The sequence below is a fragment of the Corvus hawaiiensis genome, chromosome 2, assembly GCF_020740725.1.
Source record: "Corvus hawaiiensis isolate bCorHaw1 chromosome 2, bCorHaw1.pri.cur, whole genome shotgun sequence".
NCBI classification, from domain to species: Eukaryota; Metazoa; Chordata; class Aves; order Passeriformes; family Corvidae; genus Corvus; species Corvus hawaiiensis.
Genome location: NC_063214.1, coordinates 3,337,091 through 3,365,042, shown reverse-complemented (window position 1 = coordinate 3,365,042; position 27,952 = coordinate 3,337,091). Strand labels below are relative to the sequence as shown.

At 40.6% G+C, this 27,952-nt stretch overlaps 1 protein-coding gene across 4 annotated transcripts; it reads right to left on the bottom strand.

The window, feature by feature from the left end:
- Window positions 1-2,075: 2,075 nt before the first annotated feature.
- NSUN3 (NOP2/Sun RNA methyltransferase 3) lies at window positions 2,076-26,781 on the bottom strand. 4 transcript variants are annotated; one of them, XM_048294633.1, is made up of 7 exons: window positions 26,675-26,781; window positions 25,883-25,992; window positions 24,698-25,041; window positions 23,254-23,423; window positions 22,619-22,740; window positions 13,262-13,495; window positions 2,076-6,530 (listed from the first exon to the last, which is right to left on the bottom strand). In XM_048294633.1, the coding sequence occupies exons 1-7, from the start codon at window positions 26,756-26,758 to the stop codon at window positions 6,458-6,460; spliced, it is 1,137 nt and encodes a 378-aa protein (XP_048150590.1). In that variant the 5' UTR covers window positions 26,759-26,781; the 3' UTR covers window positions 2,076-6,457. The 4 variants fall into 4 exon arrangements, with proteins under 4 accessions (XP_048150590.1, XP_048150591.1, XP_048150593.1 ...); XM_048294636.1 differs by lacking the exon at window positions 2,076-6,530 and adding an exon at window positions 18,335-18,414 and having other exon boundaries at window positions 13,426-13,495; XM_048294635.1 differs by lacking the exons at window positions 2,076-6,530; window positions 13,262-13,495 and adding exons at window positions 17,404-17,554; window positions 18,335-18,414.
- Window positions 26,782-27,952: the final 1,171 nt, after the last annotated feature.

Here is a 27,952-nt window from a genome sequence, read left to right as displayed (position 1 = left end):
GCTAGTGCACAAAATTCATTAAGGGACAAATTTTTCATTCATCACTGCAATTAGCAAAGACTTCTTGTTCTGATGACGGGCAAGAAAGTCACAGAGTAGCAAAAGAGAAAGGTTTTTCTTTTCTGAAGTGCCAAACCCTCACATTTACACATCAAAGTTGATGCCTAAAGTCAGCGTAGTTGTTACCTTGATTCAGCCATTTCTGGATCACACATCATGTGTTTGATTTTCTGAAAGGCAAAGCACATATGTTTAATCAGAGATGGATATGAAGCATATACATATGTATATTAAGATAAAGAGCTCCAGCTCAGATGGAAATCACATCTCAAGATGAGATCTGTGTATCTGATTCTACACATTCCAAATACAGTTAATTATACAGAATAAATAGTTATAAAGATTGGTGAAGTAAGCTTCTTTACTTTGTACTGCAAATTCCTGTTTGTAGGGTGATTCCTACAGTGAGAGACTTCGGTTCCATTTACAAAGTTTCATTCAATGTTTATGCTCCTGAGTTTTAAAAGCAGAACATGCACACTTAGCTTTTGTTAGACATAAATGACTGCTTTCATTGTCTTTTGACTTCTTGACTTCAATTTACAAATTTTCTGACAAGATGTTTTAGTAATAAAATCTTATTCCAGTTTAGCAAATTAATTACCCATTATCACACTTGAGTAGAGCAGACTGAGATCAAAAATACCTAAAAGCCTGTAGGCAACCATACCTCAAAGCTGTTTATCGTCTTTCCTAATTTTATTTATCATGGTTAGTTCAGAATCCAGAAAAGAATTACATGAAAACAGATCCTGATGTGGGGAGCAGCTGTGGATATCCACGTTCTCCTAAAAAAACCCAACCAACCAACCAACCAAAACCAGATCCAAAACAACAAACCAAACCCAAAAGATCAACAGCTGAAGGAGTAAAACAGCCTCTCAGGCTTTGTGTTTGTGTCAATTACCACACAGGTCACCTGTCCTTTATTGATAACCTGCCTAAGCATTGCTTTTCTAGAGCATGTGAAATAAGGTGCAAAACTAAAGTGTATTTGTCACACTGCTGTTCAACTTTAATTTGTCACCTATGTGAAATCAATTGTTCAAATCTTTAGGAGGTGTGTGTGGAGGCAAAAAAGGTTAATTCTCTCTATGACCTTACTTAGAAGGTTTCTCTATATTTAGAGAACAACCATTTAGCTAATTACTTTCATCATTCTAAGCTTGAAGGATCAGAGACCCATAGAAAATACTGGGGGAACAGCAAACTCAGTGACAACTGTCAGACATCATACAACAGGTCTGGATTGACAGCTGGAAAAGGACAAAGGTGTTTAATCAACAGGAATGTGATCAGGAATCAGGAAAAAAACCAATCAGGAATGTGCAGAACTGGCTATGGCACAGTGGTTATACTTTAAAGATAAATATTTCTTTGGCATGGCAAATCAAACATCTTTAGCCTGTATTTTTCTGATTTTGGAATCATAATCTGAATCAGGTCATTCTCTCAAGATTAAAATTCTGCTTGGTCTCTGCTCTCTTAAATGTGAATTCTCATCTCATTGGTAATCAGCATTTGATAGGTTGCATTCTTAACTACGGGCAGAAAGATTTTTTTTTTCCATGAAATGTGATCATCTGGAGTCAGATCCATGAAAAAAAAAAAAAGCAGTTTATTCCAGCAGTGCTCACCTAGTTCCACATTAACAGGAATGTGTTTGTGTGTTTCACCAGGTGTGTATTTCCCAATAAATATTCAGATGTGGAGCTGTGGATCAGAACCCAATAATGTCAGACCTTGCAGAAACACCAGAAAAGGAGGACAAGGTGGTAATTGCCCCAGAAAGCCCCACACAGTGAATGCTTTGACCTCAAAACTTTGACTTTTTTCTGGCTCCAGATTTATTAGCAGCCCCTTTGCTGCAAAATTCCTGGATGAAGGGAAATAAAGCCATAACTCAAAATATTGTGCCCAGCAATGTGCTAGAAAAAAAAAAAATTATGTGGATTTCTGGTAGTAAAGAGTGAATGTACCAATAATGATTTTTGTTATTCATACCCAGAATGCACAAGAATTTTAATGACTTTAGTGAAGAGAAGCCAAAACCAGGACCAGATGGAAAATAGAATGAAGAAACTCAGCACCAATAGCAATTTTGTACTAAAATGAAGACTGTTATACCTTAAACACCAAAAAACCCAGTACACACGTATCAGCCTAGTCAAAAGAAATAAACACCAACAATAAACAGCATATCTCTGACCCTAGAGATGTTTCAGATTTCTCCAATTAATGCCATTTTGTACCAATCAATATATTTGTTTTATCAGAAAAGCCGATCTACTACGATTACAATAAAAAAATACCAAACACCACCAAAATGAATGTCTGAATATCCACATCTGAATGCAAATACCAGTTCCATCACTGCTTATTTTACATTGGCCTTGTTATTTCTGGGGGAATCTTTTAAAAGTCCCCTCTCAGTCACAGAGATTTGGTTTGTCCACACGAACCAGACTCACACAAAATTTCACCTGCTTGGAATAAAAAAAGCCCCAAACAAATAATGAAAAGAAATTGACCTAGTAAACATACCATAACCAACAGAAGAGATTCTTCAATTAATAGGCACAAATGAGCTTTTCAAGTATTCAGCAATGCTCAGTAAACACAGACCCATCCTTGTCAAAAGTATATTTCTTTTTGCATTTTATACCATGGGTCATTCTAGGATTTCAGCAAAACACACAAAGAAGATTCTGTACTTCTTTATGGAAGGTTTTGTCAACCTATAAAAAGGGGTAATTGGGACTATAAAATGCCATAGAAATGCCATGGATTTATACTGAAATTATTGTGAAAAATCTGTGGAATTTTTTAGATAGAATCTTGCTTTAAAATTGTCTTAAAGGATCCTACAGGAATGAATATCACAGATAATATTTCTGTTAAACACTACAGCATGGCCCAATTTAAGATTGGAGCTTTTCCATTAATAAGAAGGACTTAAATCCAGTTGTCCTCGACCCTATGTGGGCCATATGCAATACTTCATATGTTTTTAACTTATATATTTCACATATAAAATAGATAATGTTATTTTTTTATTATTTATATATGTACTAAAAAATAACTATATTTCTAGTCCCATATTTTGGGCTGTTTTATAACACTATGTCCAACAGCAACTACCAGTGTGCAAACAGTTCTACATCAGAAGACAAGGGGGAGTCAAAACTATTACCTACAGTAGCTGAAACTGTATTGAACAATCATAAATTTTGGCTGATTCAAAGCATGCTTTAAAAAAAGAAAAAAAGAAAAAAGAGGTCAGATGAGCATCATCAGAGAACAAACAGCAATAGTAAAGCACTCAATTTTCTCTGAAGCAATGAATCAAAACCTTCTAAATAGTAATGAAAAAAAACCAGCCAGAAATACAATACCAGAACTTAAAGAAAGTAATTTATAGGAGAATATTTGTGGCATATTTCCAACCCACTGCAGTAGGAAAAATCATGAATAATATTAGGGGCATTTATGTGATCCACTTTCCTCCTGTACAGTGTTTGTCCAACGTAATGAGATCTGGATTGGCTGAATAAAATACAAATTTGAGAGTGTTATACTTGAAACTGATCATGCATGTTAGGAGGGGGAAAAAAAGGCAAATGGAGCCTTTTTAATGCATATAATCCCATGTGTTAATATTGACACTCAGCTGCACTAATACAGGTTATTGCTATTGAATTAACAATGCTCACAAATTAACAACCAGAGAAGTCTCATGGATTACACTTGCATCTTCTGTATAAACATTTTTTTTAATATTTGTTTCTATTCAGGCCAAGGCCATGACTTTCTAATTTCATTGGAAAAATTCAAATCCCATTCTCTGAGGCAGGCAATGTGGGAGAACTATGACCGACAGAAGATGGATTTGCTTTATTCTCTGAAATTGAAGTGAAAATTACATTTGTGTCATTACATTCTAATACAGTCATGAATATACATACCAAAATACATCTCTCTATATATGTGTATTTATATATCTATATTCAACTTATTACTCTTCTAGACACCAGAAGTTGAGGTTTACAGCTGCAGGAATTCAAATAGGATTAGAGAGAAAACTTTTACTTGTTTGCAAGCCTGGCATAAACTTTGAACAGCTGTTTTCACCAGGCAAAGAGCACAAAAGTCTCTTCCATTCTGAGAAGAAAGCCAGAAAATATTAGATAGGATAGGATGGGTAGGTAGGACTGCAAAATTTCACCCCCATTCATGCCTAATCCTGCTTTATTCATTATAACAATAATCTCTTAAGTAGTCTATACCAGTTGCAGGTATTCCAACACAACTGTACCTTTGCTTTTCCCACACAAATCTACACAATATTTTTATTAAAATCGCCCTGTGGCAGATCAAAGAGACTTTCCTCCACCAGCAGTTGTGTACCTGAAGAGCTGTCTCATGGAACTGAAACTTTGTCCCCTTTAAACATTAAGTTGAACGTTTTCAAAGTGCTGAAACGATTTTGGAAGCCCGAGGCTCCAAGGAAGTGATAAGGACTTTGACAGGGTCACTTAGCCACCGTGAACCCTGCAGACAGACTAAAGGGATCATGGAAAGAGGGAGAGAGAGTTCCCATTTCCCTTTTAATTCAATGGAGGAGGTGCTTTCTTGGGAAGTTTTTATATTATCCTTCTTTTACAGCCTATTTCAGAAACAGCAATTTTCCTGCTTTCTTTTCCTCAACAGAAAGAAAAAGGGAAAAGAAGTAACTTTAGGAGATTTAAGATTTTTAAGACACTTCTCCCTAGCATAGGTTTGTTTCTTTCCAAATGTTCAATTTATTCAAAGTATATGAAAAATAATCAATAATCAAACAGGTTCAATCAAACAGACTAAACAAAACATACCAAGTTCTAATGATAAGGAATGTGCTGCTTGCATGTTATTAGAAGCTCCACAGCTACAAATTTATGCAACTCAGACCACTGAAAAGGGACAAACCTGGAAGTTCAGAGTTGTTTTGTTCCCAATATTCTTAAGACTCTTTTTTCAAAGTTTTCTGCCACTCGAAAACACCTGCAAGTAACTGAGAAATTGGTGTTCCAGCCATTACTATAATTACCTTAAATTTCTTTTTACTAGATCTTCTAGACAGCTGTTGCACTCTACAGTATTTTGTTTCCAGCATGGGAAATCTGGGCTCAAAGTCCATCTTATACATAATTTTCTATTTCATGGGTCAAGCATCAATAATTTTAAAAAGCAGCTTATATCTTAGACTAAAAAGAAGCTGAGTTCAGAAGCTAAAGCATTTTGTATTCTGCAAAAAATAATTTTAAAAAAGGGAGGCAGGCTTTTGCCAGGCCAGGTATCTATGCTTTGGGGTTGGTGGGGGTTTTTTTTGTTTGTTTGTTTATTTGTTTGTGTTGGTTTTTTTTTCCTAAGAAACAACATTTTATACCACTTTTGTTTAACAACATCCACATATTCTAATCTTTTTCACCTCTGGACATCACAGTGTATTGTCAACAGCCACTGTGACATCTGCTAGGGAGGCCAGAAATAATTTGCAGGTTACTGACAGCTGCTGTGGGTTGCCAAACTGTCATTTGAGAGAGTACACTGGAAAAAAAAAGTGTGGTAAAAAGCTTTCTTCATGCCCACCCTCTGCTATTAAAGTATTGTACATTCTCAGCAAAAGCAGTGCACAAAAGAGCCTCACAACTTAGAAGATACATTCTCACATTAGTGGTCTTCTGAAAATGGTGGAGTCAAGACAGACCTTTACAAAGGTGTGAATTGCAGCAGGGGAGGCTCAGGGTGGACATCAGGAAGAATTTCTTCACTGTGAGGGTTGTCAAGCACTGGAACAGATTGTTCAGGGAAGTGGTGGAGTCACCCTCCCTGAAAGTGTCCAAGAAATGACTGTATGTGGCACTCAGTGCTATGGTTTAGTCAATATTCAGTCAAAGTTTGGAATCCATGACCTTGGAGGTCTTTTCCACCTTCAATGATTCCACGATTCTGTGGAAGTTAGCAAATGCTACTGGGCCAAGTGTGGCTTTTGCTGCTCCAAGATCTGTATGACTCACAAGTGTGCATAATTATCAGAAGACAGATGAAGTCCTGGAGACTTTGAGGGCAAACAGCACATGAGCTTCAGTAAGTCTGAACTCTGTTTTCAGAGTCAATGGGAATATTGGATTTTTGATAGCACTTAGGCCTACACTAAGTGCTCTTAAAAATCACAGTAGAGGCAGATTGCCAAAGAAAATCAACAGAAGAAGGAACCAGGAACTGACCTCTGACCCCCCTGAGCCCCTCCACAAAGCCCCAGTGCTGGTTTACAGGTGCTGTACCAGGAATGGTGCTGTGGTGCACAGCTGAGCACTTGGGACACGGCTCCACCTGAAACTGCTTTCAGCACTTGGATTCAAGGTCCGCATCCTCCTGAGAACCACAGAAGAATATAAATCCCAGCCTGGCAGTTCAGGTCAGTTTTGGATCTGTAATTAAAAACAAACAAACAAGCCCTCTCAAGCAATATAAAAACAAACAAACAAACAAAAAAAAAAAGGCAAAACCCCTGCTACTTACATATTTAAAAAAACAACACAAACAAACCTGAAAATATCAAGATGGTGAAAACCAGCCAACTAAAACCAGTTAATTCACATGTCTCAGATCAGTGCTGTTTTCCAAGAGTGCTGTAAGGGACTGGATACAAGAGGGCTGCTTGTATATTGAGACGATGCTGCTGTCCTTCAGCACGGTGGCATTTGTCTGTTCATTTGCTGTGGCACCCCCACGCAGCACAGCCACTTAACACCTTCAGAAAGAGGGACTCTTCAATGTCATGGCACTGCCTGAGGCACGGGTGCTTCAACAAAAGCTGGATATATTCCTGTGTACACCCAGCTAACAAAGAGTTCATAAGTCTTTGCATAACCCAATTGCAGGAGCTGTGAGTGCAGAGAGCACTGAGTGTTGTACAGCAAGGCTCAGTGATCCATCAGCCCACTGAATTATTTACTCTCCACTAGCACAGAACTCACAACGACATCCTAGAGGTTTTAGTTACACTGCAAACTTCCTGTTTGAGTCTTCTGCAAACCCTGCTCCTGCACTAAACTGGGAATGTACTGCTCTCCAGCATACATCATGGTGAGGAAAAGCAGCTCCCTGAGTGAAAGCAGCAGCCTGGCCGGTAATTCCATTTCCACTACGCACATGTTGAAAGCTGCTGTGAATCCAGATCTTTAAATGCATAACCAACAAGGTTTACAGCCACTAAAATATGGCTCATACATAGTGCATTTTCTTTAAAGAGGGTCAAGTATGGTGGGTTCTGCAGGAAACAATCACCTTACCTCTGTTCAAATTATTTCCCAATTAGAGCATGAGTTAAAACATTCATCCAATTAATTTTTCGTTTGTTTGTACCTCACTGATTGTGTGAGTTGCTATCCAAACAGCTGCTTTTCAAAAGGGACCTTTCTGAGCCTCTGGTGCTGCAGACTGCTGTGTTATGTACTAACCCACTGATCCATACTGCCTTCAATTTTCTTTGATGCTTTCTAGTTTTTAAGTGCTGTAGCATAATGTTAACCTTGCAAGTGCAGCATCTATTTCTAACACAGTTACCTCCTACAATTTATCTGGGCAAATTTTTCAAAGGCAGTACTCTACACATGGAGACGTTCTGTGTGCATCCTGTGCCCATAATAAATTAAAAAAATAGATGGATAAATGTCAACTCTTACATCCTGTTTTGAAGACAGATCACATTATCTCACCAGCTGGAGACTACATCAATGGCTGTGACTTCGCCACTTTATAAAGCACTCCCTGGACCTCGGATGAGGGGCACGTTATACACGAAAAATTGTGTGTGCAGGAAATATACATTGTATATCTACAAAATGGGCCATATCCCACTGCCATTAAAATTGATGGGAGTTTTGCCATTGCCTTCAATGGGATCAGCAGCAGTATATAAAGATGGATTGGCTCCGAGCATGCACACTGGCGCTTTATGGGCGTGACAATATAAAAGCCCCGTTGAAGTAATGGAATGAATTATAACAGTACTGGGGATGTCAATTTGCCTTCTTCTACCTTCACTCGCTGTACAAGGAACATTAAACATTTCCCTGGTTAGCCACAGAATCATAAAAATTACAGATAAAAAAAGTACTATTAAGTCTACTTCCTGCCAACACAAAATTACGCCTCCTTGTACCTTTCCTAATCCTCTCTGCAGCCTGGTTTTACACCTCTCAAATGTCCTGGCATGTTTTCCTCCCTGTAAAGAATTATTCCATCAGCTACTTAATCACACACGCAGACAAGATAGATTTTTCCTAGAGTAAATCAACAAAACAAAACACCCTACTAAATATATTTACATATATATATATCTATATCTATATCTATATATATATATCTCTCTGGATTTCCTCTTAGCACTTTATTCCACTTTGGGACAATTAGAAAATACTTTCTGAGAACTTCAGAACTTTATCAGTTACATTTTTCCCTGCTTTTCATGGCCCACCACATCGAAATGCAGGCAGGAGGAGTTGCTCATTTGTTAGTGGTGAGATGGTTCTCAATGAGGCTGAAATTATTAAAAAAGGAAGCCACCATTCTGTTGTTACTTTCATTTGCACCTTGCCCACCCTCTCCCTACTGCCTTACCATACTTCTGGGCTTTACCCTCTTTTGGTTAGGGCAGAGAGTGCCAGTCCCCTCTATTTTTTAGGGCAGGGTGTTTAATAAGGACCCAGTACATTAAAGAGGAAAAAATAGATCTAAAAGATGTGCTATGTTTTGAGGCACCTTCACCTCAAGGGACCTCAAGCAGGTTAAGGTGCTACAAGAACACCTATTCTGAGAGAGAAGTTTTGCCAAATTACATCAAAAGGTGGTTTGAAAGTTATTCATGGATTCTCACTGAAGATATGTGACTCTAAGGCTCTTCCCAGCAGCAAAAGAAGTGACTGGAGACAGGGAGAATCAGCAGGAATCGTGTCAGGGCCCTTCCCCAACACAGATGCTGCTGAACAAGAATTATCCAAGAGCAGCACAGGGGACTGAGACACAGCAACTTAAACCTAAACCCCTTGTGGACAGCTGTAAGATCTGCTCTGACACTGTGTGTAAATAGCCTTTTCTCTATTTTGACTGCTTTATTTGACTGGCCTTGCCAGAAGTGAGGTCAGGCCAAATGCTTGCAGTTATTAAAGATGAAAGCCTTACGTCAGGGAAGCTTCATTTTGGAAAGAACAAGGTGAGAATGTCACTGACCAGCTGAAGTGCTGGCTCCATTCAAATCTGGATTCCTGAGCTGCCTTGTAGTGCTTCTGTCTTCTTTAATGGAAGGGTTCTGCAGCATTTGCAGCACTTCTCACTATAGGATTATTACCAGTGGCTTTAGGGCAGCAGATGCATTTCTATTTCCTCTGAGGCCACCAAGGGTCACATCACCATGACACAGTGGTGACCGTGCAAAGGGCCATCTCAGAGTGAAGCAGCACAAAACACTGATGTGAAGAACCACCTTGGACACAGCTGTAGGGAGCAGAAATTCCTCAGTGGAGCACAAAGGCTGACACGAAACCCAGCTTTATGTTCCATCTCTTTCTCTCGAGAGCAGCTGTGACTTTTTGATCCAGGCATTTTGTTCTGGTACCACAGAGAACATTTTTGAAACGGAGGCGTGGAAGCTCTATGGTGCTTGCCTCTGTTGAAAACTACGTACAACTACTAGAAAATCAAAACTTCCAAGGCCATTAGACCTTGACCTCAAGTCATAGGATGCAGGCAGGAAGATCAGAAAAGGAAAAAATCATTTTCTGACAAGCGTTTCATGATTGCTGTGATCTATCTCATAAAAACCTATCTTTAGTCAGGAATCATGTGGTGGGGCTACATCTAAAAGCTGTGACCAGGGACTGACTGTGCCCTGTGTGCTCTGATCCAAGTTCGGCAAACTGAGAACTCCAAGTTTCACTTTTCCCTGGAAGTTAAGAGACTACCAGGATGTGCTGTTCCCATTTCCCCTGCAACATTTATAGCCAATACTGCATGAAGTTATGCCAGCTTAGAAGTAAGCCATATTCTACTCCAGCCAGGTCTGATTCTCCAATTTTCCTCCCACCAAACCAGTTTTTCTGACAGGAGCACCTACCAATACAGCCATTTGTTTGGCAAGAAACAGGAAGACACATTTGATTCAAATGCTTATAGCTAATTTAAAGACCCTGCAAATTTAAAGCAATCCCACTACAGTTTTCATGACTGCTGTCCTCAATTCTCCTTCTAAGACAGTCAAATGAAGTAAGGGGATCCTCCCAGCCCAGCACAGCACAGGTACCTGTGGCTCTCCCACCATTCTCTCCTCTCTCCACTCACAGAGCATTTCCTGAACAGGCTGCAGCACTGCTGCTCTACCATGATAAAAGCCACAGAGTCTCTTCTCCAGTATTTCACATGTTTCACCCACCAGTCCTGATCTTTTCATTTTACCCCTTACAATGTGTTTCACCTTCTCTTACTAAGAAAGCCAAGAGTTCATTAGTCCCCTGGTCAGGTGCATCAGTCCACAGACATTGTGTAATCTGTTTTTCCACTCTAGCCCACAGTGGAGAATGCTTTTGACAAGCCATAATTGAACTGTGTCAGATGCCACTGAATAAAGGATAAAATTTGGTAAATACTGAAATTGCCTTTAGATAAGGCTTTCTTTCCAGTTTCTTATTGTGCTGACCCCCCTGAAACAGGGAAGTGACTTTTTATATACTGGAAAAGGGAATGGCAGAAAAGCACGAGAGCAGCTGAACTCCAGAGCTCTCTGTGGCCTCTGAGGTGCTGGCACTGGTGTGTGCTATGCATACAGCTGTGGACAGTTTCATTAGAGATCGTGAAGATTTCTCTGGGACTCTCCAATGCAAGAGAAATGGTCATTTCCCTGCCCTCATCTTGCTTGGGGCTGCAATTTCCTCTGTGATAGAAAGGCTGACTTGTTTTCCTCCCCATCTCCATCAGCATTGCTCAGGAAAGAGGAGGAAGGACATGACAAGGAACTAAATTACAATGCCCTGGCAAAAAAAAAAAAAAAAAAAAAAGGTGTAAAATGGGAAAATGTTGCAGCCTTGTAATGAAGGGGAGCATAAGTCAGAAGCATCCAAGAGATCCCTGAACGGACACGAAGCCTTTTCAAGAAGTGCCTTTGGGTGGACACTACTTCCCAACATGTGCAAGCTTTGCCCCTCACCTCTACAGGCCTGCCTCCGTCCTTTCTGCTTTTCCCTTCTCCTTCCACACGTGCTCAGCAAATTCCTGTCACCAGCCAGAACTGATTAGAACAAAAGAAAAAACCAAAAAACTCCACAGCACTCTGGAACAGAAGTCATCAAGTACAAACCAAAGTAAGTATCCCTTATTAATTAGTCTTGTTTTTACCTTCGTTGTTGGTGCATTTTTAGACTAGTTGGAAAGGGACTCCAGGAGATCAGCAAAGGGTTATGCAGAACTCAGTGCAGCTTTTAGACACACCAGGGGGCCTTGCTGCAGGGTTCAGGTCTAATGCAGCTCACAGAGATTTGCCCATTTGCTGAGGCTGAGAGAAGCTCAGCTCAAGGGTCCCTTTGTTCTTCCCGTGATTATCCAGTCCATGTCCTCCTCACCCATCCAATTCAAGCACATATTTCAATTCCATCCCTGAGCAAGTTACATTCTTGCCTTTCCACTTCAATTTCCACAGGGCAAATGAAACTGATGGGAAGCATTTTGACAAAGGTACAGTTATTTCATCCAGTAGCCTGACATGACTCCAAATGTGGGTATTACATTTCATGTTCCTGGGACAGATCCTTTTCACAGGAACACAGGATCATCTGCATACTCAAATTGCAAGAACTTTACAGCCTCTCAAGTTTTCAGAGACACTGCTGATAATTTAATACTACAGGGCCACCACAAACATTTTTCATCCCAAAGCAGGGGAAAGGATAACTTTGTGAAAGCTCACACAGCAAAGAGTGAGGTTTCAGAACCTCTGATGCATTTGTTTGCCTCACCAGAAGGTACAGCAGTGTTCTGAGGGCAAACTGTGTAACATACACATAAAATATACTAAATGTTTTCAAAGTGAAGGAAGGCAGATTTGGATTTGATATTAAAAAGAAATTCTTTTTTACAGTGAGGGCAATGAGACACTGGAACAGGTTGCCCAGAGAAGGTGTGGATACTCCAACCCCAGTGTTTAAGGTTGGATGGGACTTTGCAACCTGGTCTAGTGGAAGGTGTCCCTGTCCACAGCAAGAAAACTGGAACTGGATGCTTTTCAAGGTCCCTTCCAAGGCAAACCATCCTGATTCTATGAAATTAATAAATGTGCAGTGTCACACACCCCCATGTCCACAAGTGCAACTCATCTACATCTGTTCTTCAAAACAACATTTTTAAAAACAGTGATTATAACCTTCCACCTGGGAAAGAACCCTTGGGGATGAAAGGGTTCCACTTTGCTTCAAGACAAGCATAGGCTGTAATATACACACCATTATTCTTTCAACTCATTTTTGCAAGCTCAAAAATAGAAGACTATCAATAAATAATAAAAAAAACCTGGTGTTGATCTACCTGCTGACCTTTGCATCTGTAAACAAAAGACAGCTTTTAACCAGTAAACAACTTAGCAAATATGAAACCTGTTCTGCCAGTGCTTGCAGCACCTAAGATGACACTACGTCCAAATCAGTTCCTACAGAAACACAGATTTCTAGATGTGTTTAGAGAGAAAGCAGGATTTCCATGACTTCAGACCACTGAAAACCATTTTATTTAAAAACATACTGTATTAGAACCAAGTTAGTAAATAAAAATACCAAAACCAGTGCAAAATTCTACCACATTAGGCCTCTTATTCTAGGATCCAAATCCCTTTGAAAGCACCACCCTGAAAACAATACAAAGCTCCCTTGACTTCCTAAGGACTTCTCAGAGGCCCACAAGCCCACACTGGAAGGCACATTCAGGATTTTAAGTTAAAATAAGTTAAATTTCTTCCTTTCTTTTTATCAGGAATTATTATTAACACTTAAAATTCAGTTGCCTTGGACATGTTCATATGCACATACTGTATTTAAATCAATATAAATTTATCACATACTGCTTATGAACAACCAACAGGCATCAGGTGGAGGACCTTTTCTTTAATTTAGCTACGTACATGGGACCCCACGCTCTCCCTTTCTCTGGGAGAACCAGCAGTTCGTGCTGCTGCGTTCCACTGAGGAAAGTGAATTCCTGGGAAACACCTCTGGCCAGCTCACTTATATCCACAGGCATCACATCCCTGCAGGAGTCCAGGATGAGATTGATCACATCGCTGTTTTCTGCCTTGGACAGGGTGCACGTGGAATAGACCAAGGACCCGCCGGGACGCAGGGCTTTGATAGCAGACCTGCAGAGAACAACAGAGAGGGAAAAGGGGAAAAAATCAACATCAGAAGGGACATACTGGTAGAGGGAGAATGTGTAGACTTATAAATCCAGACTATAAATAAATATGACAAAAATAGCATTATGAAAATGTCTTCACTGTACATAACTGACAGTTCAGGAAACCACCCACAACACGACTTTGCTTTCTCATTTATTATTGTATTCTCAGTTAGCTGAAGGTACTTTTTACACCCCAGTGACAAGTACAAAGCAGCACCCATTCAGAATATACATCAAGCACTGCTGTGCTCAGCTCTGCTGTGAAAGTGCTGCAACTGTGCATACAAAATGGGTTACCTCACATCAGAAGGGCCAGCTAGACGTGGCATGATGCTTGTGTGAACAAATATCAGAATGGACACTTGCAGTAATGGCCTGAATTCATGACTGGGCTGTAATCTTAGAAACATTCCTGCTAATTCTGCAACTTATTTAGCAAGGTAAGAGGATTTGGGGGTGTCACTGAGCCACTGCTTTTCAACCTGTTTTCCTAAGGATCATATATTGTTTGTTTATGTACCCTTCACTTATTAACATGTTGACAAATTTTGACTAAAGGCAAAATAGTGGCTTAAAGCCTGAAAGCTTCACAACTACTGGCAGGTGGAGGGAACAGAGGTTCTTCTTTATCACTTTACCACTGAAACTGAGTTTAAATAAACTGCTTATTTCCCAGTACAGCAGATATGCCAAGTCCTTATTCAGACACATAAATATAACCTATGAGTGGATAGAAATAAGATATGCAAACCATATTCACCTGCTGCAAATTAAGGGAGTAAGAAGATAAATCAAAAATCTTGCACCACCACCATTTCTAAAAGAGGAAGCTACACAAAAGGCTCATTTGCTATTAAAACACTGTCTGAAGATAAATCCCATTAAATCATACATTTCTGAGCCATTTTTGGCTCAAAGACTGAATTGTAAGCTGGTATTCAAACAGATACTACAGGCAAATATCACGTTAAATATAATTGTTCCCTCAGTAAGATTCCCTTTGTTTAATAACAAGAAAATCAGAACAGGTGAATGGTGTAAATGACACTGAATAATCAGAGATTTGTAGATATTACTGACAATACTGTGCTCACACCCCCCAGGAAAAAAATATCCTGGGACAAATAAAAAGAAGAAAAGCAAAGAAAAAGAAACAACCATCTCCTCAAACCAGATGAGGTGAGCAGTCCCCAAAGGCAGAAATTCTGATTCCAGGTCTAGATAAACAAAGACAATGCCATGGAAATAGCAATCTTCCAGAAAGCTGAGGACTTCCCATGAGTGGTATCTGACCAAAAACAGTTAAGAAAGGAAAGAAGAAAATACAAGGGGGGGGAAGATAAACCCTTTTAACAGAATTGGGACTTTTTGGCAAAAGAATCAATAAAGAAAAGCTTCAGCACAAACAGGATCAAAGCTGATCACAGATCAAAGCTGCTCTGAAAATCCTGCCCAAAATAATATTGGAACACCAGGACAAATGACTGCTTCAGACAGTGATAAGACCAGGTGAAAACTCCTGTATTATACCAAATCTACTTCTCTTGGCAGTCCACACATTCCCTTGCCCAATTCTTCTATGAGCCTTGGTTAAGGTAATCAGCAAGCAAAGTACATATTTCACTGAAGTCTATGATTTTCCAATTTTACTCAGCATAAAAGGACAGAGCTCTCTCAAGTGATGGTGCTCTAAGAAAAAAAATATGTGTTAAATGCCTCTGTTGCATCAATCTTCAGGAAAAACACGGAGAGCGAGCATATATAACCTTAGTGAGGGAGCAATTCCAAATTCAGCCTGTTATAGCCAAAACCAGGTTACAGTGCACTTAGGTAGCCTAAATATTTTCAGTTTAACTGGGCCTAGTGCACTCATTCGAGGATACTCTGAAATTAAGTTAAACCTATTAATTAATTAAACCTACAAGGTTATCTCACACCCCAAGTAGCTTTTCAAAGCCTACAGAAATGTTTGAGAATGTTCCTGCCACAGCTTGGTAGAGCACAACATTCACACTGCCACCTTGAGACAGTCAAAGAGAGCAGGAGGAACCCTGACATCCCTCCCAGCTCTCATCTTCTAAAATTCTGCACTTACCAGCAGGCATTTAAATGCCTGGCTCCAGATATTCATGCTGGCATCCCAACACATATTTACTCCATAGAGGGCTCCAAAAGCAGCGTTTCTGTCCCCAAAAGCTGTCCCGCCTTCTCTCCAGCTCCTTTCCTTGTCAGCAGCTGCCCATTTAAAAGGGTGGGGCTCATGCTGCTGCTCTTGGCCTGAGGAACCACAGTGCACCCAGAAATATGGAATTAACTGCTAAATTAAAGCAAAGCAGGCTTGTGCAACCCTCCCTTCTCATGAACAACAAACCAGCAAGAGACCCTGATGTCTCTTTGACCCCACTGTCTCTTGGCCTCACACCCATTTGGGGAAATTCAAAAGCACCTTCTTCCTCCCATGTATTAGATCTTGCTTTTATCTTTCACATTAGAACTCAAAGAGAACAGAGCTGAAGTCTAAATGGGCTCTCAAAAAGTCGAGCTGATCTTCACATTTTTATCAGAATCCAGCTATATAACTCATTTTTGACAGACCTACCCCTGCCAGCTACACCTTTTCCATGCATGCACGAGTGCCAAGCCCTGAGGGCAGCCAGCGAGCTTGGAAATGCTTTAATGTAACAATTGAGATGTACTTTTAGCAGACCTGAGAATTTTACTCCTAGAAGCAGATAATGGCAACCACTTTCCTACTTCTAAGATAGGTACTAAGTAAGCATTTAGAGAAGAGAGAAAATTCTTTTACCATGTAAGAGTGGGAAAGGTAAAAGATAAAGCTATATACCAAAAAGTAGCTGTAGCTACACTTTACAGGGTTAAAAGCCTGGACACTTGCTAAATGTCTTTTTCTTCCCATACAGAAGGCAACAACTCCTTCAGACAACATTTTCAAGGGCACCATGCTCCTCCAACTGAGTCCATCAGAGGAAAGAGCAGCACAGGCCTCTGAAGGAAAACTTGAAAATCTCACCTCAAAACCCCCATGTCTAAACCTCAGCCTGTGAATCTTCACTGGCCCATGACCCAGAAAGGTCAGCCTGCTCAGGGCAGTTCTCTTTATTTTGAACTTAAACCCTGAATTAAAATATCTGAGGAGAATGACTTCAGGCAGCAAGGTTAATCAATGTATCTATCCATCTTGTCAAGTGCAGCAACAGTTGTTTCAGTCCCTGGGCTCAAAGTCAATGCCCGCCAGCCCTGATTAAGCCGTGCTTGGCTTCTGATAAACCTGCAGGGAGCTGCAAAACTCCAAGTGTGGAAGTGCTGGGCTCAAAGTCACACAGGGTGACACTGAGCTGGGCAAGCAGAGCCAGGGAGTTTGGTCCTCTCGTCATCAGCATCACGGAGAATTCATTAATGAGAGGATTTGCTCATCAGTGAATTGTTCAAATACATTTAAGAAACTTCCTCTGTAAATCACTGGAGGGAAACAAGCTCATCCAAGGGGCAGGTTGGAGATGAAGCAAAACTTAATCCTACTGTAACTCCACCATCTAGGAATTAAGATTTCTCTTCCATTGGGAATCTTAATTATCGATGCTCAGCTGAAGGAATTCGGTGCTTGTTCCTTTGTGACTCTCAAAAATGGGCTTCAATTCTAGAATGCTTTGACAGGATGCTAAAACATTTTTTTCACCTTGCTCTCATTACAATGCCCTGTTTAAAAAACCCCCACATTATTTAGAGGCAGTTAATCTGCAGTTATTTTTCTCTTAGCGGTACATATGACATTTGTGTTTACTAAAGAGCTAAAACTTCCAGCTGAAATAAAGATCTACTTATCCTTAATTTCATAATTTTATTTCAGGTATATATGTTTCCTGTAATGAATTTTACATGTTTAGAGCCACTAATACTGCAAGGTTTCATGCTTCACATGAAGATATATCAGAACACACATCAGAAGTCCTGGAAACTTTTTCTGGAGCCTCTTTCTGTCCATCTCATTCAACAAGTTCTGTAAAACAAATTAACACATGCAGATTGCTCCCCTCCTCATTCTAAATAAGGTTTTACAGCACTAACAAAAAAAATTTTAAAGTACTTTATATTTTTGCAGGGTGTGTCTCTGGGTACAAGTCCATATTGTACTGTAGAGGTCAGAGGTACAACAGATACATTAATCTATCCTAACTCCCTCTATTACAGAAGTACTGGAACAGACTTTTTAAAGAAATATATTATTTTAAAGCTCCTTCTTTAAAAAAATTCTCAATATTTACTAAATTAGGGAAAACAAAACAGCATTACTGTTTAATATCTCAGGGAACAAAAGGTTATGCTAGAGCCACACGACAATTCCAAACCCAAAAAACTGTTACATGCAACTAAAATGTAGTTAGCCAGGAACTAAACAGGATTTTTCCCATTTACAGAAAATGAGACATAATAGGATGACTTTTTTCATTCTAAAAGTCTTGGCGTCTCAAAGATCCTTTTAAAAACGGGCAGACACAAAAATATATATTTCATACTATAGGTAGCACCTGCATTTCCAGCCTATCCTCCTGTGCTTGGGTTTATGTTGCACACCATGGGAAGGGGCAGAATTAATTATGTTAATCGTTCAACCATTTTCAGTATTAAAGTGCAAAGATGACACATTTTAAAACAACACTTCAACAGTGCCATCTTTTGGCAACTACAACATATTTCTGCTCAATAGGCAAGATAATGTCTCATCAGAATAAAAAATGCCAATTCTATTCTTTTTATTGACTTAAAATATCTACATTACCTTTTGCCTCTCACAGAAGTCCAGATACTTTGTGGTAATATGACCTGCATGTTACAGGTTTTGCTTTTATTTCTTCAAACCTGGTCAAAATGATAAAGAAACTCCTGCAGTGTCAAAATACCAATTTTTTTTAATACTTTATGATGGGCAGTGACAGTAGTTCAAGCACTCCCTCTGCTCCTCTCTAAGTAAACTTTGCTCCTGTGGAGAAACATTGCAGCTCAGAATAACAGGAGAATCATGAAAGTCAACTGCTTTTTTCAGCACTAAACTGAATCATAAATAAAAGGAGAGACAGGTATCAAAAACCTCTCAACTAAACAACCAAAACCCACAAATCCAAAAAAACCCCCTCTGTTCTACGCTAGCCAAAATTTGTCCTGAAAATCCTGATAAGCAACAAATCTACAGCAAATAATTCTAAATTATTCTAAAGCAAAGAGCAAACGTTCAGCTAGAATTATTGATCTTTGTCCTCCAATGCATGGTGACTTCCGAAATACTTATCCTGTTAAAACAGGGATATGAGACATCCCAGAAGGGGGAATGAAAGACCTTTGAAACCCACTACAAACCCTGCCACACAACTTCAGGGTTAGTGGTTATCCTCATAGCTTGTGAAACACACAGAGAAAGGACTGAAGGTGGAATTAAAGCAAAATTTGTGTCTGAATTAAAATATGTGATCCCAAAAAACTGCTGAGCAGCTTATTCGTTTATTCATAGTTATTTATACATTCAATAAGCTTGGCTTTGCAACATATCCTAAGGGGCTTGATCCATGTTATTTACAGGGTGCTGCTACACTTAAAAACAGAAACACTTTAACACCTCTGATGGAACACCTGGAGCCACAGCAGTGGCCACAGCTGTCACTCTTTGTGAAGAAATTCCAACCAACCATTTAAAATCTCCAACAGAACCAAAAGTGTTTTGGGGAATGGCACAGCACAAACACACAAAATATTCAGCTTTTGTAAGACAGAAAGCTGCTAAACAATCCTATCATCCACAAAACCCACAGCAGATCTGTTGGTCCAACAGTTGGAATTCTCAAAAATTCCCAGTGGAGCTAATTGATGAGATGGTTTTGGACAATAAGAGGATTAACTGGACATCTACAGAGGAGCAAAGGGAAAGATGCCAGGGGAAGAGCTGAAAAACAGTGTGATGAAGCAATTCTCCGCACAATTTACTCCTCACAGCAGAAATGGAACATTGGTGACATATGCTAAATATATGATTTTATATTTATAAGCACAATTTTGCCTTCACTCTACAACCACAAAAAAGCCCAACTAAGAGCACGCAATTCCTCTCCTGCAGAAAATTCCACAATTCAGTGAAAATACAGAGCTGCTTAATTACTCAGAGATGTTGTGCATAGAAGAGTTCCAGCAGTCTGAATGCCTTTGCTGAGTTTTCTAAATAGTATTTTGTTGGATTTCTTTTCTGCTGAGCCCTAACACAAGCTCCTTTCAGCTGCAGAAACCAGTCTAAGAATAATTACAACATCCATAACAGTTTAACCACTACGTAATTGGGCATTCAAGCTTAGCCCAAAATCTAATTTCTCTCTGAGAACTGGTAACATTGGTAAATTTGCTTTTGGGAACCACTGTATTTTGTGTTAGCATTTAGCATCAGGAAATGATATTCCTTTTTTTTACTTTGCAATTTGTTTTCTGCATGAACACTCCAAATAATAACAAGATTTGCAATGTGTTTTTGGATTAGAGCACTCAGCAGGGATGCTTTGGTTTGGGTACGAGCAATCATTACAATCTCAATTTCCATCAAATCAGTGGTGCCCTCATTGCTCAGAACATTTGCTGTTCAGCATTTATATCACTTATTTACATTTCAGATTTTATGCAGGCTGCAGGAGAAAGACTGCTGCATCAGTTTCTTCCAGATCTTCATTCTTTGAAGCCTCTATGTGCTTAATTAATTACATTGTATTGCAAACCCTACTTTTCCTTCCTTAACTTCCCTCTTTGATGTTCCCACTTCCCCCTAAGCAGATCCATAAAAACAGATTACAAGTGAAGCATTTCCTTAATTAAGGAGAATCTCAAATTTTAGGCCGAGTGTTGCTTGAAAGAAATAAAAATGAAATGCAAAGCCGAGTTCTATTCTTCTCATTTTTACGTTACCCTTACACTTAATCCTCCTGATAAATTGAAATAGTGTTTGGACCTTCAAGCTTCACCTTCAAATCACAGAGTGTTTCACAGAATCCCAGGATGGTTTGGGTTAGAAGGGACCTTAAAGCTCATCCAGTCCCACCCTCTGCCATGGGCAGGGACACCTTCCACTATCCCAGGTTGCTCCAAGCTCCGTCCAACCTGGCGTTGGACACTTCCAGGGATCCAGAGGCAGCCACAGCTTCCCTGGGCATCCTGTGCCAGGGCCTCACCTCCCTCACAGTCAAGAATTTTTATCCTAATATCCCATCTAAACCCACTCCCTCTCAGTCTGAAGCCATTCCCCCTGGTCCTGTCTCTCCATGCTCTTTCAATGTATTTCTCACAATACTCTCCACAAACCTGCCGGGATTCAGCCTGACAATTGTTTTTGTTTACAGACACAGGAACCAAGGTCAGGAACACGTGGGAGCATAAAGCACCAGGAGATCTGGACCAATGAACCAGAGAGAGCCCTGCATGAGCTGGCTCATTTAAAAAGCAGTACAGCTGGATTCATGGAGGCTCAGCCCTCCTGAATATTACTGGAAGTACTGGAGAAGGGATTCAAACCCAATTTTTAAAATTATTTATAATTATGCACTCTAGTCGTAAAGCAGAGGCTTGAATAGGGGAGCATCCCACAATTTTAGTTCTAATGCACTTGTCATGAAACATTCAGCCTTTTCTGATCTTGCTTTATCATTTCCTTTTTCTCCTTTCACATGGGATCTGAAATGCCTTTAGAAATGGGAATTCATCCTAAAGTGATCAGGTAAAAAGAACAATAACCAGCCAGTGGGCAGCTATACTTCAAGTATTTTAACCAATAACCCTTATAATATCTAACTCTTGAAAGTAGCTACTTATTTCATAGGCTCCAAAATATTTTAAAAGGCAAACAAAAATCCAGTGCACATCACAACAGACTGGTCAATCTACACAAGTACTCAGACTTATGCTGAGCAATAAAATGGAAATCACCATTCTTTTACTACAATTTATATAGCAAAGGTATTTTGTCTTTACAAATTCTTATTACTGTTGCTAAAGTAAAGAATATTTTCAACAGAAAGTTCTCTGTCTATTTAGGAATAATTCAATTAAATCTGATTTGGGCTGACAGGAATGTATATTTTTTTAAAAAACAAGGTTTCTGCTGTCATGAATTCTCCAGGATTACAATGTGGAATGATTTATGCAAATTCTCAAAATTTCTCTGCATGATGTATGCTTCCTTTTGCTACGGGTTCACAAATTGGATTTTCTATGTCAGATATTGAAAAGGGAAAACTGAAACAGGTCAGTGTTTTAAATGTGATTGATTTCTTCACAGGAAATGGATGACATGATGCATTACAGCAATAAGATCCTCATATTTCTGTTATAAATCACAGGCTTCTGCCAGGCCTTTTTCAACTGGAAGTCATGCAAAACTGTCTTGAACTGCAGTGGGAACTTCCCATAAAAAGTTTCTTTTTCTTTTCTATAATATGTTATTTTCCCCTCAATTTGCTTTGACAGATGGACTTCAGGCATGACAGTCACTGCACAAATACCACTCAAGTTTAGAAGGTTTTATTGAGAAGTCACTCTTTTTTTTCCCCCATGAGAAAAACTGTGCAGTTATACATGACAGCCTTGCTTTGGATTACTGGGGGGATGTTCTCAAAAATAAACAATCTTCTCTTTCACCCCCAAACTTCACATTCCTTTACTTTTTCTACCCTGTCAGGACTGGGAGCCTTTCTGTGCTACAAACAGTCAATAAGGAATGTATCTAAACCCATTTTAGCTGTGTCCACCTAAAATATTTTGATTTCATACCAGACTGTTGTGAGTCACCTGCAAATGGACATTTCTGTGAATTAAGTGAGTTAAGAGGACCAAAGCCCTGCTGCTGATATCACCCACACAGATTTCCACATCATCTCAGACCCACTGATTGTTCTAAACAGCATCACAACCACATATTCCTGACATTATTATTATTTTCAGAGGAGAAACCCTGGGTTTGTTTATTGAACCATGACAAATCTTGCCCCCATGTAATTTTTATTAATTATAAGAAGTTCCTTTAACTTTTTGCACTTCTCACCTTAGGAGCTGGAATTGCAGAGAGGACAACTCCTTCCTTTGCATGAGCCTGAGCACAGCTTGCTGAGGGTCAGCAGAGAAGAGCCAACTTCTGTCATTTGAACAAGGAGCATCAACCAATACCTAATCAATTAATAAAATCAATAAGACAATTCACAACAAAGATGGTCACTTTTTGAACACCATGTGCCAAAATCTATTCAATTTTCTTTTGCAAATATTAAGAAATACCCTTTTCACTTTCCATTTTTAGGGGTGAAATAATCCCATTACTATTTTGAGATGATTTTATGGTGTTAGCAGGAGGTAAGAAATCAGTGCTACCAAAGTAAGCTCTACCTGAGTAGTTCCCTCCTGTTCCCCTCCCCCTCCTAATTACATATCATGCAAAAATTACAGCTACAAAGTCTTCAGAATTCACTCCTAAGGCTTAAAGGGTAACATCACCCAACACAGGAATAAATGCATGACAGGCTTCACAAAGTATTTCCTGAAACTCTACAAATCCTGTACGTGACTCTGTTCCCCTTTATAAGTCAGGTATTTTTGTGGGGGGCCAGGAAAAAAAAAAAAGAGAAAATGAAAAATAGAGCAGCATAGGAAAAAAAAGACTCAGAATGTGGAAATATAATTTACCAGTAATAATGTCACCTTGTCATAAGATTCAGGCTGAAGATCTCCAATCTTTCTACCATCCAGTTTCGAGACCATTACCAAGTTAATCAAAGCATCTGGGATGAAGGATTCTATTGTCTGCTCCAACCACCTCGACCTCAAATCATCATATTCATTACAGTGAAAATGACCTTAGAAAATTAATAAAAAACAAACAAAAAAAAAAGAAGTAAACACCCAAAGAGATGTCTTTATGATTTTTTCCTGTTTTGTTTTTACAACTATAAGGAGTTAGACCCATTTCAGAAGTTCTACTGCATTGCCATGACTACCATGGAGTTTATACCTTACGTGCCTGTGTTACTGCACTTTTTAGAATACCATTGAATTTTTGTAAACCAAAATAAATGTCAACATGCTCCTACAGAGCAAACCCCAAATATTTCCTTGCAAATCCTTCTGTAGCAATAGAATTCCACAGTAAAACAAGCTTTAACCATGACCCATCTCCAAAGAGTGAGTGCCTTCCTGGGCTCCTTGAGCCACCATCTAAATGAAGAGCATGCCTCATTTTATTAAATTGCCTTTTAAATAAATAATGCATCAGTTCTGAGTATCTTAAGGTACACCTTAGCATTCACTGAGGTTTATTAAGAATCAAATCCCTCCCATTTTACATTCTCAGCAGCAGTTTGGTCTCTTCAGAAGAAGCCAGAGGACAGAAAAGTTGATTTGTTGTTTCGTTTTCCCTAAACCTTTTGAAAGGACAACTCCTATTTAATTTACTTCATTAGCATCACCTCATTCCTCTAGAAGAGAGGGAAAGCCAGTTGTAATCAGCTGGTGCAGGTGGTTACAGTAATGGTCTCATCAGCAGGAGCACAAGGTGGTGTGAACAGTTCAAAACAATTATTATCCAAGCCAACAAATAAACTTGGGAACAGCAATCCCAGCTTGCTTTAACTCCCTGGTCCAAGCTGCTGCTTGCTGCTGCCTTCTAAACACTGTGATTATCTCAGAATCCTTCTCCAACCAATTCCTTACCTTCTCCTTTTGCCCAGATCTGGCACATTTCACTTCTTATGCTCTGTTTTACATCAGCACACTTAAACTTACCTGTAATATTTGCACAGCACTAACAAAAGAGACAGTAGAGGAAAAGAACAAAATAAAAAGTAAAAAAAGGGACAAGTATTCTAAGATTGCAGATTATTTACATCCCTGAGCCAAGAAATTGACATGGCTTTAAGTAACTTCTGGAGAAGTAACAGCGAGGAAAAAGCCCACAGAGCTACCCCACTTTTGCCTGTCACTCTGCAGTAACCTATGTTAAAGTAAGGACTGCATTTTTAATCCTCTTTTAGGCAAACAGACTTCATAAAAATCTTATTAAACAGCATGGAACTACTTGGAATACAAACTGTTGTTGGGGTTTTTTTCCTCCACCAGCACCTGGCCCCATTACCTGGACAGGCACACTGCAGAATAGCTACAGATTTCCCCCCTGGTGCAGCACAGAGATCCAGAACATCTTCCCCATCCTTCACCTCCAAGGCCAGCACGGGCAGCAGCGAGGCAGCATTGAGCAGGTAATATTCCTTCAGTTTGCCAGGCTGGTGTTTCTGGGCAGGGAATCTCCCAGGAGCTGGCCTGATGTAACACCTGAAGGCTGCTGGGAGGTAGGGCAGAGCTGCTGGAAAGGCAGGATGATATCCCTGCTCAGCCAGGCTGCTCTCCAGGCCAGGGCACCGGCTGAACCTGTTCAGCAGCAGGGCGTGCTGCCAGCACCACGGCGAGGTCAGCACGTCTCTAGGGTGCAAAAAGGAAAAGACATTCAACTACTCATCAAATAAAATAGTGCAGGAAGCCTTTATTTACAATCTCACAATTGGCTGGTCCTGGTGTAATCAGAAATTACTAATTTTGGTTAGAGAAGTACCCAGGAAAATAATTTTAACAGGAAACCAAGACACTGTTTTTTTCTAATCATTGCATTTAAAACGCCAATTTCTTCTGAAACAGGACATTCTCAATTTTTCTTATTTTACATAGGAGATATAAATGTTGAAGCATGATGCTCTTCCTGACTACAAAGTACTTCCCTAGGGACAAAGAGTAACTGTAATATTAATTGTAAACAACAAAAATAATCACACACACAATGGCTTTGCAATGCTCATTCCAGCCAACACTGAAATGCCATTTTTACAAGTGTTCTTTTTTACATTTCATGTTCCGCAAACATTGGGCCAGTAAAACTTAAATCAATAGATATTCCTGGAAGACAGTCAGGCAGCAGTGGTATGTGATAGAAACATGCTTGTTTGTATTTCAGTTTGCTCTTTCAGGCCTTTCTTACATGGATTTTCTGTCTGAATTCCTCTTAGTAATTTTTCATTTAGTGTCAAAAAATATTCCTCAGGAGTATTCACTGCCTAAAGCAGAAAAACATTGAACCAACCTAAGAGCTTTTAAGTTGATTCAATTAAACTAATGCTATGCATCTATGCTTTTTGTTTTTTAATAATGAAGCTCTTTAGCAGCTGTGTGATCAAGACCCAAATTAAGTGACAGCCTTTGCCATATGTGTCACTACTAATTCAGTTCCTTACCTCTGCCCTTCCCTCCCCATCTCCCCAAAGCCACAGACCTGACACTGCTCCATGCATCTCCCAGTTCTGCCGTGTACTGCTTCTCAAAGTGATCCAGAACCACCTGACAAATCTGCTTCTGGAGTTTCCCTTTTGTTTTGTTTTCCAGCTTCAGAGAAAGGAAGAAAAAAGAAAAGTAGTAAAGCCAAATTAAACCCGCCCTAGTTCTCACTAGAATTAATAAGAGACATTTTACTAATTACATCAACTTGGTATCAGTGATATCAGGATGCTTAAATATTAAGACTGCATCTGTATGCGACCAAAATGTAATAAAAATTTCAGAGAGCAAAGGAGTTAAGCGAGAGTACACTCTTCCTGCCTGCTCGGCTTGTTAATGAATACCTCTCCATATCCACTGTGCTGATAATCCAGTGGTTCCTGGGGCTCTGATGGAGTTTAACCTACGAAAGGTAGGGAAAAAGCTTTTGGTTTCTAAGCAACCCCCAAAGGTAAACAGTGAATTTCCCTCCCTAAGGGCACCCAGCAGCCGACCCGTCCCAACGCGGCACAGAGACGGCGGCGGGCGGGCGGCAGAACCGCAGGGACGGGGCTCCGGGCACCAGGGGCGGCTGTGGGGCCGGGAATTCTCTCCGCGGCGGAGCAGCTTCCCGCAGGAGGTACAGAAATCCACGGGACGCTCGGGGGTGGGGAGCAGGGACGCGGGGAGAGCGAACGGGGCCGGCCGCGCTCTTTCCGCTCGCACGGCCCGCGCAGGAAGCGGCCGGGGCGCTCCCGCCGCGCTTCCGGCCCCGGCCCACCCGGCCCCGGCCCACCCGGCCCCGGCTCACCTGTGCCGGAGTGTCCCAGGCTGCCCGGCCCGGCCCCAGCGCGGCCCCGGCGCGGCGGGCGAGCGGCAGCGCCGGCCCCCGCATGGCCCGAACTCCCCGGGGCGGGGCGGCAGCGCCACGGCCCGGCCCCGCCCGCTCTCGTTCCCGGCGCTGCCGACGTGCACGGCTGGGAATGGGAGGTCTTCACAGCACCATAGAACGTTAAGGGCTTGGAACGGACCTGAAAGATGAGCTTGTAACAACACCCTCGGCCAGCAGTGGGAACACAAGGCCCTAGAGGATGCTCAAGTCCCCATCCAGCCTGGCTTTGAACACTGCCACGGTTGGGGCATCGCACAACTTTCCTGGGGACCCTGGGCCCGTGTCTCACTACCCTCACAGTAAAAAAAAGTCTTCCTAATTTTTAACCTTGGTTGGTGTTTTTCGTTTGTTTGTTTGGGTTTTGTTGTTGTTGTTGTTGTTTTTTAGGTTTTTTTAACCGTGGGAGGCCGACTTGCCATCCTGACTCCTCTGGTTCACCAGTAGACAAACCAGGATTAGGCAGCACCTGGGCTCTCAATTAATCTATATCTAGTTTATCTCACTCAATTTACAAAACTAATCCTCATCCCAGCGCCTGGGGGAGGGACTGATGGCATCTACACCCCCCTCACCATCAGGTCTCTGCTTGTGCCTTGGCACCAGCCCTTTATTCCTATCTGGCCCAGGCTTCGGAGCTGCTACTCAGCTCATCTGAACCACACCAGAGATCAGCTCCGGCTTAACCTGCTGCTACTGCCATGAAAATTACTGAAGGCTTGAGAATTCTCACAGAAATCTCTCAACAGACAGTTTCAGACAAACCATTCTCTGGGAATGGAAAGTAGGAGGACCACTGTAGTCCAGTTCAGCTGTCACTGGTTTAGCAGTACTAAAAGCTGAGGGTGCTGATGTGCCTGGACCATCTCATCTGATCCCTTCATCTGGACAGAACCTGAGACCTGCAAACTGCTCCTCCAAGGAAGGGCATCCTGCTCTGTTGGCTGTCTCCTGCTGCAATCACTGTGTCCTAGCAAAGCAAACCAAATCCCCACATACCCTCCCTTTGGAGCCCATCAGCATTTGCCAACTCTTCACTAAGAGCAAGCCTGTGGAAGCAGCAACCTTGTTTAAGAGTAGTTTTAATTGAAGCTTCTGCAAGCTGAACCTGGCCTCTGGAATCCAGACTGGAAAGGGGTGCAAAGGTAAAGGCAGGAGTGCTATCATATAGATAAATATTTGAGTTTCAGGCACCAGCTA

Coding starts and splice junctions, on each gene's coding strand:
- NSUN3 (XM_048294633.1), bottom strand. CDS start 26,758: ATGCGGGGGCCGGCGCTGCCGCTCGCCCGCCGCGCCGGGGCCGCGCTG. Junction 25,993..26,674: donor CCTGGGACACTCCGGCACAG/GTGAGCCGGGGC, acceptor CTTTCTCTGAAG/CTGGAAAACAAAACAAAAGG. Junction 25,042..25,882: donor GATGCATGGAGCAGTGTCAG/GTCTGTGGCTTT, acceptor TTTGCACCCTAG/AGACGTGCTGACCTCGCCGT.